The sequence below is a fragment of the Falco punctatus genome (genome assembly GCF_963210335.1).
Source record: "Falco punctatus genome assembly, chromosome: 6".
NCBI classification, from domain to species: domain Eukaryota; kingdom Metazoa; phylum Chordata; class Aves; order Falconiformes; family Falconidae; genus Falco; species Falco punctatus.
In genome coordinates, this window is record NC_137585.1 from 36,809,110 (window position 1) to 36,822,596 (window position 13,487).

General features: G+C 46.4%; 1 protein-coding gene across 1 annotated transcript in view; it reads left to right on the forward strand.

Annotated features, from left to right (window-relative positions):
* Position 1: 1 nt before the first annotated feature.
* MEI1 (meiotic double-stranded break formation protein 1) overlaps positions 2–13,487 on the forward strand; it is a 35,241-nt gene continuing 21,755 nt past the window's right edge. The window contains exons 1-13 of the mRNA XM_080391624.1: positions 2–381; positions 598–721; positions 2,991–3,041; positions 3,252–3,281; positions 4,944–5,017; positions 5,692–5,797; positions 6,361–6,564; positions 7,819–7,949; positions 8,458–8,572; positions 9,401–9,517; positions 10,045–10,144; positions 12,664–12,798; positions 13,317–13,394. Of these exons, the coding sequence (XP_080247750.1) occupies positions 265–381; positions 598–721; positions 2,991–3,041; positions 3,252–3,281; positions 4,944–5,017; positions 5,692–5,797; positions 6,361–6,564; positions 7,819–7,949; positions 8,458–8,572; positions 9,401–9,517; positions 10,045–10,144; positions 12,664–12,798; positions 13,317–13,394 (1,382 nt within the window). The 5' untranslated portion in view covers positions 2–264. The remainder of the gene's footprint in view (positions 382–597; positions 722–2,990; positions 3,042–3,251; positions 3,282–4,943; positions 5,018–5,691; positions 5,798–6,360; positions 6,565–7,818; positions 7,950–8,457; positions 8,573–9,400; positions 9,518–10,044; positions 10,145–12,663; positions 12,799–13,316; positions 13,395–13,487) is intronic.

A 13,487-nucleotide genomic window follows, 5' to 3' on the forward strand; every position in this document is an offset into this window, starting at 1 on the left:
AGCGCTGCAGTCCCGGGCCGCTTACCGCCGCCGGGGGCGCGCACGCCGTGCGGCAGCACTTCACGAGGGGCAGCGCTCCTGAGCGGCCGGGGTCGGGCTGCGGCAGGCCCCGTAACAGCCTGCAGCTCTGCGGGAAAGGGGAGGGGGGGCGGCGCGGGCTCCTCAGGCCGCCGCCCAGGGGATTGCAGGGCGGGCGGAGGGCAGGGAACGTCGCTGCCCCGGGCTGGTGCCCCGCGCATGCGCAGGGCGCGGCGGTAGGCGGTGATGGCGGCGGCGGGCGAGATACCCTGCGGCGAGCACGGGGCGCGCTGGGCCCTGCCGCTCCACCCGTCGCTCTGCCTCGCCTGCGCTGTGGAGACCCTGAGCGACGGCAGCGCCTCGGTGGGCAGCGCCTGTCCCGCCGTCCCCCCTTCCCGGGCAGAGCTGGCTGCGGCCGCGGGCCCCTCACGGCCGCCGGCCCCTCTCCCACGCTGGACGTGGGCCTGGGGAGCGGGCGGGTGTCCCCTCTCGCTGTGGGGCCCGGTGGCGCCGTGTCCCCCGGGGCGGCGGGGTGGCTGGGCCGCCGCCTGACGGCGGTTCGTTGTCTCCGCTCGGCAGCTGGTGCGCAGGAGGCACGCGCTGTGCCGACTCCGCGACGCCCTGGCCCGGCAGGCGCTGCCCGTCGTCCAGCTGCTGGCGCCGGACGAGAGGCTCTGCCGTCACTTGATAGGGACTCTCCTTGGTAAGAGCTTTGCTGTGGCCCTGTGCAGCGCCGCGGAGAGGGCAGTCACTTTTTTTTTTTTTTTTTTTGGACAGATGTGTACGTGCGAAGTTTCTCCGCATTTGAAGTAAAAAAAAAACCACAAAGAAACCCCCAAACATTGAGGTGCCCTGTGCCATACTTCCACCATTCTGTGTTAGCTGTGTGATTATTCCCTGTGGAAAACTGCCTGTCATTTGATTTAGATTAGTTTAATTAATTTCCTTATTCCCCAAGGAGCAGGATTGGTGTGTTCGTAAAGCTCCTGCAATTTCCCAGGGTATCTCGACGTATCTGTAAAGCCTTTCTGGAGAACGGGGAGCGCCTGGTGTATGACTCCTCCCTGAATGCCCTCCATTCTAGGCTCGTGCTTCAGTGCTATCTCAGCTTGCTGAACTGCAGTGTTATATGAAGATTCATACAGAAATGAAAGCGTGAGCTTAAAAGGGCGTTGCAGGGTTTAATATGAAACGTGCAAAATACAAGTCTACGTAGCCTTTTTTACACACCATCACTTTACGTTTCTAGAAATCCTTGTAGCCATAGGATTGTATACCTGCTGCTTCCTGGTGGGTCAGCCTCACAGCGGAATAGTGTTCAGTGGGATGGCAGAAAGTGCCTTTCCAGTAACAGTCTCTGATCTTGAACATCTCTTACTGGTTTTTGTTTCCATAGCGATGTTGTAGGCAAGGTCTTTGAAATGTCTAAAATCTTCATGGAGAAGAAATCATGGCCTAAATGAGGGAACAGTAAAGCAGAAAAAGATGGAAGGTGTGAGTGCAAGTGCCTTTAGAGAGCAAGTACACTGGATTCCTTTAATTCCATGATCTCATTTGCACATGGCAGATAATTCTTGTTCTTTGGGGGAAAGTGACTTACAAGCCACTTCCCCTGCCTTGACGCACCAAATAGTTGAAATGGTGTTTTCCCAGTTGATTTCCCAGAATTTTGGAAGCAGCTTTGCTGGAAACAGAACTTTGCCCAGGTTTAGTTTTCTCCATTGCTCTCAATTTTTACAGAATGCTGTCTGTGCACGTAATCCTATACAGGTGTGGAGGGAGTGGTGCTTATGACCAGTGTGGTCCTACACTGTGTGAAACTGGAATCCTAGTCTAAACCTGGGGCTACAAACCATGACATGTACATTTTGGATATAGCTTGAATGAATCAAGGATCATTTGGTGCAAGAGTGTAAGAAGGACCCCGGAAGGTTTGAGTAATGCTGTGGAGGAAGTGTTAATTCATGAAGATATATTTGGTTTTGGAGAGAGAATATCAGGATAGGCACAGGCAGAAAAAAAGAAGGTTAAGAGAACAGAGGTGCAGTGTGGAGTGTTACGTACTAGGAGATGGTGAATTTCAGGTAATCCTGAATTTCATGCACCTAATATTGCAACATTCGCTAATGCTGTATGCACATCTTTTCCAAAGTGTAAGGAAATTACCGAGGATTGGGCAGATGAGGCACAGGAAATAAGTAATTTATTCAGCTGCAATGTCATAATGCTGCTTTGTTTGGTCAAATTTCTGAGAGGTCATGGAGTCTCTGGAGGGGAGGTAGTTTGATTGGATATGTTGAAACAAGTGGTTTAGTGTGTCAGAAGTCGGGGTCTGAGCCAGATGCCTGATGATGTAGGTACCTGAAGTTGGAAGGAGCTGGGAGGTAGAGTTTCTCGTCTGGTGTGGTGTAGTAGAGTGAGACTCTTGATATACCCAATCTTACGCTTTCGTTGTACAAGTGACTTGTGAAGTGATGCCTTCCGGTTCAATTTGACGTTGGAATAGTTTCCATATGCTTTAAACCTAGTGTTCAAATTTGGTCTAGGGATTTTCAGTACTGGGGAGGGAGAATACTGTTCATGGTAGTTGGTATGAATAGAAGACAGAAAGGACAGCTCACAGCTGGGCTCTAACTTCTGTCATTCTGGGGTGTTGTTTCAGCTGTCTAATATCGGATATATGCAGTGAGATGTGATGATGGCAGCAGTTACATATTTACTTACATAGGTGGAGCCATTGACTTCAACTATAAAGTATCTATACCTTCATATCCCTGTGTCCTGCTTATGGAGACACCTTTTGTGATCCTCCCTGAGAGTATCCACCTCCCTCTGACAAAGTCAGGCTGGCGTTGTGTGAAGCAGGGAAAACAAAGCAGTTCTGAAGAAAACCCTGTAGCTCTTTTTATAAGAAGGCACTGATGATCACAAGCAGGAATGAGTTCCATGACTGATTGTCGTTTACCTTTTAGGGCTGTTGCACACTGTGGAAGACAGCAGTGCCCTGGACCTATTCGTGGAAGGTGAGAGGCACATGCCATGTCTCAATTACTGACAGTTTGTGACAAGGCTCTGTCTTGTCTGATAACGATAGCGAGATGCTCAGCTTCTACACTGCTTGAATTGGGAAGAACATCTTTTTTTTATCAAGGCAACAGTGATGAGCAGACTATTCCAATATTTGGGGGCAGGGGAGTGCATGCAGATTTAAATATTTAGCATTTCTTTCACAGATTCTATGTGTGCCATGAATTTAGTGTCAGGTGGGTAACAGTGGTAAACAATGCCTGATCTTTGGCATCTTTGGACCTGACCAAAGGCTCAAAGTAAATGGAAATTTTCCTGTAAGCTTCAGTGAGCTTTGGAATCTACTGCTTTCTCCTTGGGACAGTGATTATTTGGGATTTAGCTGTACAGGCTGCAGGTGCTGCTTTCTGAACAGTCCTTAATTTGAAATATGAAGGAAGCATCTGCATGGCTGACTAATGAATCTCTGCAGTCCAGTTAACCTTGGGCATCTCTGCTGAGTCTAGTGGTGTTAGGAATGCAATGATTTCTTCCTGTCCAGCCATGAAAAATGAAAGGGGATGTGACCAACTCCTTCCAGAGGGGTGTCACTTTTCAGGCACTTGCTTGAAATGGTGTTGAAAAGGTGAGAAGTCTTTCTGTCATGTTCCCAGTCTGTTGAGAGATGGATGCTCTCAGAGGAATTTTAAATTAGTGTTACCAACTCTCGAAAGTTTTTAGAGATTCTGAGAGTTCAAGGCAAGAAAGGGCCATTAAACCATCTATAAATCACCTGTCTCAAGACATGCCTCTGCTGAGATGTGTGGCTCTTTAGCTAAAGTAGGTCTCCTATTAGGTAAACCTCCAGTATTGCCCTGGATATAGCAAGAGATGGCGAACCCAGAAGTCTCTGGTATTTCTTTTTTTGATGCTTTCCTAGAATACAAATCAAAGGAGCGTGTTTTTCAAATGAGTCATGCCATGACACCAAGATACATCCAAGACAGCCTTACTAAATCCTGTGGAACAATGCTCTGCACAAGTGTCACAGTAAGGGGGCTACTGTCAAAACTTAACTGCTGAACATTCAGGTGCCCAGGTTCTAAATATACCAGAAGAGGGGCTTTGCTTCCTGAAACTGGTCCACTGGTACATGTGTGGAGGCAGAGGCAGCCTGCCAGCATCAGGCAACTCCCTTGTGATTTTGTCAGGAAAACCCCAGGTGATGTGCAGCCAGTGTCTGGTAAACACAGTTATTTGATTCCTCCTACTGGGACAGAGCAGACAAAGTTCTTAAAGTTGCAGTGAACCAGGAATAACAGCTGGTTATTCATGGAGGTGAACAGTACCACAAAGGTGACTTGGGGCCTTGCTTTCTGGCAAGGTATATGGGCTAACTGCAGTGGGGAGGAATGGCTGATAGACTGCACTCTTAACTCAGGGACAGTAGCAGCTGGAGGAGGAGCTCTCAGGCTGCATCTAAGGATACTCAGCAGTTTCAGTTCTCATATCTTTTCTGGAAAGCTGTGTTTTTAAAGGCCAATTTTCATACTGTAGGAAGCCTGCTGTATGAAATTACCAGAATTTTTTTATGCTTTTAAGGTAGGGCTTTGCTTCCTTCCCTTCCTAGTTCCTTATGTTTACTTGGTGTCCTGACGCTCAGTTTGTCTCTTGCAGTTAGTTTCCATGCATGGTTTGTAGTGCAGCTAGAACAGGGCTGCTGTAATGTTGTTGCAGAGAACTTGGGCTGGGCTATCAGAAGTAATAGTGCTGGGAATGCCGATATTAGCCTGCTCTCTCAGCACCTCTGCGCTTGTTTAATTTCTAAGCTCTTTGCTCGCTCGTCTGCTAAGGCCCTGTGGAAGATGGATTGTGAATGCTCTAGTGTGTGAATTACTGATCCTGTTTCTCCTGCCTAGTTCTGGTGCGGCTTGTAGTGGAACTGAAGTCAGAACAGTACTTATGCTGCATTTTGGATGAAAGCCAAAAAGAGGTCAGTGAAGATAAATTACCTGCCCTTCCTTTCAATCCTTCAGAGGCTGAGGAGATGGGAATGAGTAGCTCTGCAAGACTGCAGCTACTGTGCTGGGATGCAGCCTCTGCTGCAGTGGGATGTCCTAGTGCCAGCTGCCCTGCTGTGATTTTGACAGTGTTGGTGTCTACCCTGGAGTTTTCCTGTTCCCACGATGCCTTGCAACCATATGGCTTCAAGATGCTCTTGTGAAGCTGTGTGGCTTCCTCAGATTCTTCTTTTCCTACCTTACTGTTTCAGTGATATGAGGAACTTTCCCAACCTGTGCTGTGGGCTCTTGCTCTCTTCATTCCTAAGTTTGTGATGGTACCATGCGGTATGAAAGATTGGGAAGTTGTGAAAGAGGGGAGAAATTCAGCTGGTTTATCTGCTCATGTAAGAGCTGGAGGGGAGAGGGAGGAAAAGGAACAACAAGCAAAAGATTTCTTGTATTAATTAAAAGACATTTTAGAGACCTAGTGGTGTGTTCAGGGTTTTCCTGTGGTTTATCCTAAGTGGTGAAGAGGACCTCGTTTAGGAAAAGATCCTATTCCAGATGATTATGCATCCCTGAGAGCTTCCTGGTTTGGGTGCCTTTCTGCCTTTGGACTGTGCTCTTACCAGTGGAACGTTTTCTTTCTCTGTCTCCTCTACAGCTGTGCAAAGCCACTACCATGAGAGGCAGCCTGCCCACATTCACTCTCTTGGGCAAGCTGGCAGATGCCATCCCGAGCTTTGCTGATATACTGCTGGTAGAGCACAGTGAGTAATGTGTCATGCCTCACTGAAGGGTAGCATTCACAGCTCTAATACACATATGCATGCATGCACTCCCTCGTCCCCATGTGAATTCATGAAGGTCACACAAGAAGCCTGTCCACAAGTCAGAGTGGCATTCAGGCCTCCTGAGTTGCAGGTCAATACCTTCATAGGAGGCTTGTCATTGTGCACTTAGCCAGCCTGGCAAAACAAGCCTCTATGAAGCAGAGTTTGTGGGTCTCCCTCACAGGCAACATGCATTTAGTTACTTCTTTGCTTGGTCCAGCCCCTGGGGGTCTGGTGAGAAAGCTTAGCTGTTTGTAGAAGTAGCTGGGATGATGGATCTTCATATGGCGAACAGCAAGCTCCTCTAGCAATTTGTTACTGTACCCCTCTGCTCAGAGGGACAGATGGTGGTGACCACATCACCTAATTGTGGCGTTCATTAATCTGCATGGACCAGTTTGTCCAGTGGGCTTTTGCAGATTTTCAAGGGAAATTGGTTGGTACATTTTAAAAATCAGTTCATTAGTGAGAATGTTTGCTGTTTCTGTTCCTCACACTAGGTAATTTAGTGGATCATCTGCTGATGGGTTTGACATACCCAAATGAGGGTATAAAGGCTGCTGTCTGCTACTTGTATGGCAAGTTGTACTCCTCTCCTGTTGGCATAGAACGGCTCTCAGCACACTTCCAAGAAAGGCTGTGTGGTCTCTTCTTGAATACCTTGGGGCATGCACAGACAAAGGAGCTGCAGGTTAATTGTTTGGGTAAGGCATTGCTGAGAGAAGCTGCAAGGTGCATGGGAAGGCTTAGAATGAGGAAGAAACCCTTGGCTGGTTTAGGCACTCAAATGTGGACTGTTCCCTAGAAGAGCTTTTTGCTGCTTGTCTGAAGCAGTCAATCTTTCTGTCACTCCATAGCAATCACATGGCCCAGACCTGCTGCTGAGCTCCCCCAGCCCTCCACTGTCCCCTGAGCCCCACATTTACCTAGCACTGACTAATCTTCAGAGTGTCTTCAGAACTTGCACTGTGGCCTGGCCTGCCTCAATTTAATGTTTTATCCTAGGAACAGACCATTCCTCAAAGTGTCTGAATGCAAACACTGTGCACAGACAGGTGGGTTTTGTAGAGCAGTGGGATGGGGTCTAACAAATATGGTCTTCAGACATGGGGCATCCTGTTATTTAGGTTAAAAAGCTAAGGTGGAAGTGGCATTTCCTTGCATTTATGCTTCCAACTGCACATATCAACTGTTGCTGGGGAGCACAATTTCAGCCTTTCTGACATTGCTTGTTTGTAAACCACCCAGGGAATTCCTTTTTCTTGTAGGAGGTAAGCAGGAACCAGATTGCTCCTCAGATCATCTACTCAGCTACTAGAAATGATCGATGATTCCTTTGAAAGTAGAAATCTATAGCTCAGACAATACCCCTTGTGAATTTGTACGGACATGTACTGATGATTTGCATCAATACCTGTAGCTGTGTACTATACTTTTGTACTGAGTACTTTTGTGTGTGTATGTCCTTTAGCTAAATACAGCTGTTTCAGTAAGAGCCTGTGAAAGTAGAAGGGGAAGGTAAATGCTAGTTCTCTAGGAAGTATTCCAGGGAAAATGTCTAGTTATTGTTGGATCACTGATTGTAGCTTGGAGAAAAATGCAAGTCGAGAGCTCTCCCAAGAAACAGTTTAGGGGTAGATGCTGGAGCACAGAATACATTGTGAATAGAGTGCTCCTGATACCGTGTACCAGTGCACATGCCAGTCTCCGAGAAGGGGCAGAGAGCAGATCTGACCCAGCAAAAAACATCAGCTACAAGGGGCTGCAGGACATGGGGCTCATGGCGGTATCTGGGGACACAGTGAGAGGAAACTCCTTAAACTGGAGGTGAGGACCTTTGTTAGGAATGCAGGAAAGGGGAAGAAGCTGGCAACAAGTCTTAGGCTGTAAATACTCCTGTGTTAATATAATCCTTGCTATGCCCAGTATGGTGCTCACTCTTACTCTCCCTTCTGCAGGTTTGCTAAAGGAGCTGCTGAAATGTGACCATTTTGTATCCATTCTTATGAATGATTCAAAGACAGGAGAGGAGTCTGAGAACCCTGACTTTTTAGAAAGCGAAAATCCACTGCCACTTGTTCTCAAAAAGGTGATTGCTGAAGTAGTAGTGAATTGTTGGTAGACATAAAGAATTTGCTGGCCAGTATTGAATCTTTATTTGAGGCACTTCAGTGTGCAGTTGCCAACACCAGCAATAGAGGCTGCAGTGGGAAATGGGGACATGGGCATAGATCACCTCATTGTTCATTCCTGCATCCTGAAAGGGGGAAATTTTACTCCTGGCCTCAGCTGATTTTACTCACTCACACTTGAGGTCTGTCTGATACAGCACTTGTATGTCCAACATGACTAAACATGTGGGCAGAGCTATTCTTACTCCTAATCTTCTCTGCTGTAGTTCTCATTTTGCATTTTTTCTTTTTTTAGTGTATTTGGTCAAGTATTGTATCTTGCCTTAGCAAGTTTAATCCATGAAATACATGTGAAAAGAGAGATCTTAATTTATGTTTTAAAATTTAAAATGTAGAAGAAACTGTTTCTTACTCATATCTGCATAGTTGACTTCCTCTCTCATTTTGGCTTTTGTTTCCCAACAGCTTCTGTTGACCAGAGATGAGATGTTACAGGCAGCAAGTTCTCACTGTGTGGCTGCAGTGCTGGTTCACTCTCCCAGCAGATATGCTCCTGCTTTTATCCATGCGGATGTCCCAGGTGAAGAAATGCAGTAGCATCTTGTTGTTAATTTCCCAATATCAAAGCACTCTCTGGCTGTTTGTTTTATGAATCAGTCTGGCTCCATGAAATCCACTGATGGCATAATGTGAGTGGTGGCCATTTTATACCAGTAAAAATAGCCAAAGTGATTTTAGGAATAGAAGAAACTTAAGTTTTCAACTGAAAGTATAGAAGTAGCTGTCAACAGGCAGAATGGAGTTTCCACAGCAAGAATTTGCACAAGTCCTTGAGGTCAAGCTCCTTCTCGCAGGACCTTGGATATGAGCTTAGACAGCCTGAGGTTCCATCTTGTACCACTAAATATTGTAAGATTGCAGAGAATTTGGTCTAGGATTTAGCTTTATAATGTGGCTGTGGGAGATGGTTTATTATTTTTTTGTAATCCCAAAAGATAGAAATGCTTTCATTTTACAAATTTTTGGGGAGATGTAAAAATTTCAAGGAAAAAGAGATCACTGCATCTGTAGTAAAGCTTGCTTTGTGGCTTTTCATTTGTGCCAAAGGCTAGAGCCACAATTTAGCTCCTGCCTGCTGAGTTTCTGCTGTGAAGACGCCTGCCTGCAGGAGTCTGCTCTCCGCTCACCTTATTTTGAAGACTAGCATACCACCAAGCATCCAGTCTGTTCTCCTTGCCTGCTATTTCATAACGCAAGCATTCTCCACGTGGCTGTTGTTACACTTCCTTGTTTCCTCTCCTTCCTCTGCTCTGCTTTGTTCTAAGAGCAGCTGTGCTATGCTATGAGCAGACTACCTCTTAACAGGGTGACCTTATTTGTGTGTGTGTGTGTGTGTGTACATTTGCAGAATTCCTGTTTGAATGTCTCTCATGCAACAGTGAAATTCTCATCTGGTCGGTGTATTGCTGTCTGCTCCTTCTAACTGAAGAGCACCTTTTCTTCTCAAAGTGTCACACAGTCTATGGTGAGTCATCAACCTTTCTGACAGAGTGACTGCAGTAATGCTGTGAGCATTTGTTGTGCTTCTAGCTGAATTTCAACACTTTATACACAATCACAATTTCCAGCTAGGATGGGTAAAGGACTGAAAATGAGTACCTTTCAGACATGTTTGTGATGTGCAACATAGCTTGGATTTACAGTGTCACTATCCTGATGAGTTCCTGATAAGCCTGCATTCATTATAATAACCAGTTATCATGACCAACACCGCCTAAGTTACTATTAGGTGTTTCTGTGGACAGGCCAAGAGTAGATTTAGTAAGAAAGGCTAAATTCTTTCCTTTATTCTGGACCTACCTCCAGCAGTGGAGGTTGGTGCCCTTTATCAGGGAGTTGAGTGAACACTCAGCAGTTTTGGGCAGTTGTTTCTGTCAGTGGCTCAGGGAATAATTGTTCAAATCTTCCTTCTTTTTAAAAATTATTTTTGCTTCCATCTTCAAATTTGGAGTGTTAAAAGCCCTCTCTGTGACTTCTCTTGAACATGTGCAGGTATTGAATCTCTGGTGAGGAGTCTGCAAGATGTCCTGCAGCTGAACAATGTGGAGTTGCACAAACAAGGGCTCCAGCTCTTCACTGAAATACTGAAACGGTAAGGGAGTACCACCATCAGGCTTGCACAGGCAGAGTTTGGTGCCCCAAAGTGGAGGCTGTGGTGCTTTTGCTTTTTAAGGTTTTTGTCTGAGACCAAATATCTACACCCTCAGAGCCCTTGTGTTTGAAAGATGTTGCTGAACAAATGCATTTCCCTTATTCTTGTGAAGATGGGCCTGGTGGTTGTCTCCAAAGGTCTCAGCTTGTCCTCTTTGCACATGTATCCACCAGGATATCTGCCTCTTCCTTCTTCCTTGTCAGTCTGGGAGGTGAAATCTCCTTTCAGCTGTAGATCAAGCAAGAGGGAAGGATAGGAAGGTCCAGGCATATGTGAGCACGCCAGCTCCTGCGAAGTGTGCCTCTGACAAAACGGAGCATGCAAATTCCGTGGCTTCTAGTCTTGTATCATCATCTGAGCTAAATTCAAACAGCAAAAACAAATTCTAGGATGAAATATTAATGTATTCTGTCACTTTTTTCTTCTTGTTTTCTGCTAAGGAATAACATACCCTGTCTTGTTTTTCTTCTGTGCTTCCTGTTCTTGCCTCTATGATCTTGTTCCTGTCCTGTCATGCCAGTGACAGTCTTGTTTTTGCCACTTTGTTCCCTCAAGAGAGCCCTTGAGCTAAATTTTGGAAATGTCATAGTCAATTTTGTAGCAATGTCAGGGTAAAAAGAAGGAAAAGCAGCAGTGCTAGAACAGTGGGATGATGGCAGTGTGGGATCTGTCAAAAAGAGAAACCAGGATGTGGGAAACACTAATTACAGCATTTATGCTTGTAAAACAAAGAGAATGCTCTATGCAATTACTCTCATTTTCTAGCATACCCATTCTGTTTCTCTGAGCTTTGCCTTAGAAATGTTTTATTTAAAACTGTTTCATAGTGGGGAAAGGGATCTCATCCTGGAACTTTTCCTCTTGGTTTTTCCTTGCAGCTGCATTCTCTTCTGTAAGTGAGCCCTACACTGAGGTGTTGTTCAAGCAGGCCGTACTGTTCCTCTTGGCAGTATGTCAGGAATGGTGGGTAGCACTCTCTGGAGTGCACCTTGTCCCTCCCAGCACAACCAGAGTGGCAGGCACAGCTCAGGGCCCAAAGGCGAGAGGCTGCAGGAAGCTGCAAGAGTGCTGCCTCTCATACTTTTCTCCCAGATCCCAAAGACATCACAGTGCACCATATTGCAAGTGGGTTTGTGCCTCTTGAATGAGTCAGCAATACTCCTCCATCCCTTCCTCCCTGCATGAGTCAGTGAAGACTTCTTTTTTTCCCCTGATGTGTTTAATTCAGAAGGTCAGTAATTAAAGAAAGGAAATACATAGGATTAATAGAATTACAGTATAAGTTGAAATAATTTGGAAGTTCAGCACATCACTTATGGCTTGGGCCAGAGGCTGCCACTGGTGCTCAGGTACCAAAAGGCCTTTTCCTTGCCTTGTCAACATCACAGCTTTTTCCTCACAGCAGAATGTGAGGTGACTGCCAGGCTGAGTTTGATCCCACTGAGTGACTAAAAAGAATGGTTCTGCCTTTGTTCACACTTTACTCTAAAGCTGAGCTACTGGTGTAATTTCTACTGAAGTTTACTTTCTTCTTCCATTTGCGCATGGGAGCATGTGCTCCTAGCTTGCTTTAATCAGGCACGTCTGTGAAAACGGAATAACAGGGGGAATACTTTTGGGTCCCAAGTCTGGCCCCTGTCATGCTGTGCTGCTTTTCTTGCTTTACTTCAGAGAGGCCCTCTGGCAGGCTGTTAGTGCCTCTTGTCTGCATGTGGCTGCCTGTCTTTGCCCTGCCTTCCCAACTGTACCCGACTTGCCAGTAACCAAATGAGCATACTCTGCCATTTGCACAGCTCTGTCCAATAATGGGATTAATGGCTTGTCATCCTTCCATGCTCTTGTGCTGAATGCTCAAAGGTGTTGAGCCACAAAGCGATCAGATGAGCAAAATGCTCACTATCAAGAAGAATTGTCAAAACAGTTGGATTGTGTTTATTTTTCTGATTACTTTCCAAGTTCATGGAAGTCCCTGTCCTTCTGGCAGCATATGGCATTAGAAGTGCTACAGGACTGTGAGAGAAGCTATTCTTGTGGCACCATCCTTGTTCTAGGATGGTAGTGGTTGCTTGTTTACTCATAAATATGAATTGCCAGATGAACCTGCAAATGCCAGAGCAGATGGCCTCAGCATAAAGTCCTAGGCAGAGAGATCACTGTATTTTGCAAAGCCTGTTTTTCTTGTGCTTTTCACATCAGTGTTTGGTGGTACAGTCACACAGTTATCCAGGCTGTGGGTTTTTTTCATCATAGTAGGGCTCCAGACCTGCTGAAGTTCACTCTTTGTAGCAAACCCTCCACCTGCTCAAGTTTGAGACTACCTCCTTGAGAGCAGCTGGCTCTGAATACTGAAAACCATGGGTGGAACCACATGGCTCAACTGTCCATTTGGGGAAATGAGGAGAGGGCGCTACAGTCACTTTGACATTATTCTCCTTGCTTACTCTGTTTCTTCTTCACAGGCAACCAGTGGAAATCAAATTATTCACAAACCGAGGTGTATGTATAGAAGCCATTGATGTTTTGATGGAGATGGTGAACTGCCCTGTGCTTGAGGTGGTTGTGGAGGCTGTGAGAGCTGTGGCAGCTTTCCTGAGGTAGGCAGGAAAGTATTTGCAGGCTTTTCTTCAGATAGGTATGTTGCTACCATGTTGGGCTGTGTGGGTGAGTGTGCTCTGCAGTGGGACTTCTGGCTGAGACAGGCGTGGGTACAGCACAGCTAGCTTCCCATCCACCTCAGAAGGCTGCCAGGGCAATGAAGGTGTGGTAGGCAGCAAGTTACTGCAGCAAGGACCTGGCATCCCAGCCAGGCTTGTACTGTGGCTGCTGTGGCTTTGTCACTCTGCGCCCCATCTGGATAGGTGAGAACAAGCATAGGACTGTCCATATGCCTCATGACTAGTAGGAGTGGACAGTGAATGCAGCGAGGGCGTGTTTGGGCGCACATGTGAATGAAGGCACCGTTCAGATACTGTGACCTTAGTATGCTGTGCTGGAGAGAAGTGGCAATGGCATATTACTGTCAGAAGAGCGGTTATTTCTGCTGGTGTTGCCTTGCCAGGTGGAATGTCCCCAGCGAGGAATGTGCACGCTGTCTTTCTCTCCCCTTGTTCAGGAAGGACCACCTGAGCTCCCCTCCTGTCCCATATGTAGAAAGAGCTGCAGAAGCTGCTGGAGGCAGCGCTGAAGCGATGTGCTGACCTTTCCCCACCACAGAGTAGCAAGAGGCATGCAGTAAGTCAAAGGTTGTTGCTGCTTGTTGGTAGGACCAAGCAAGACAAGGATG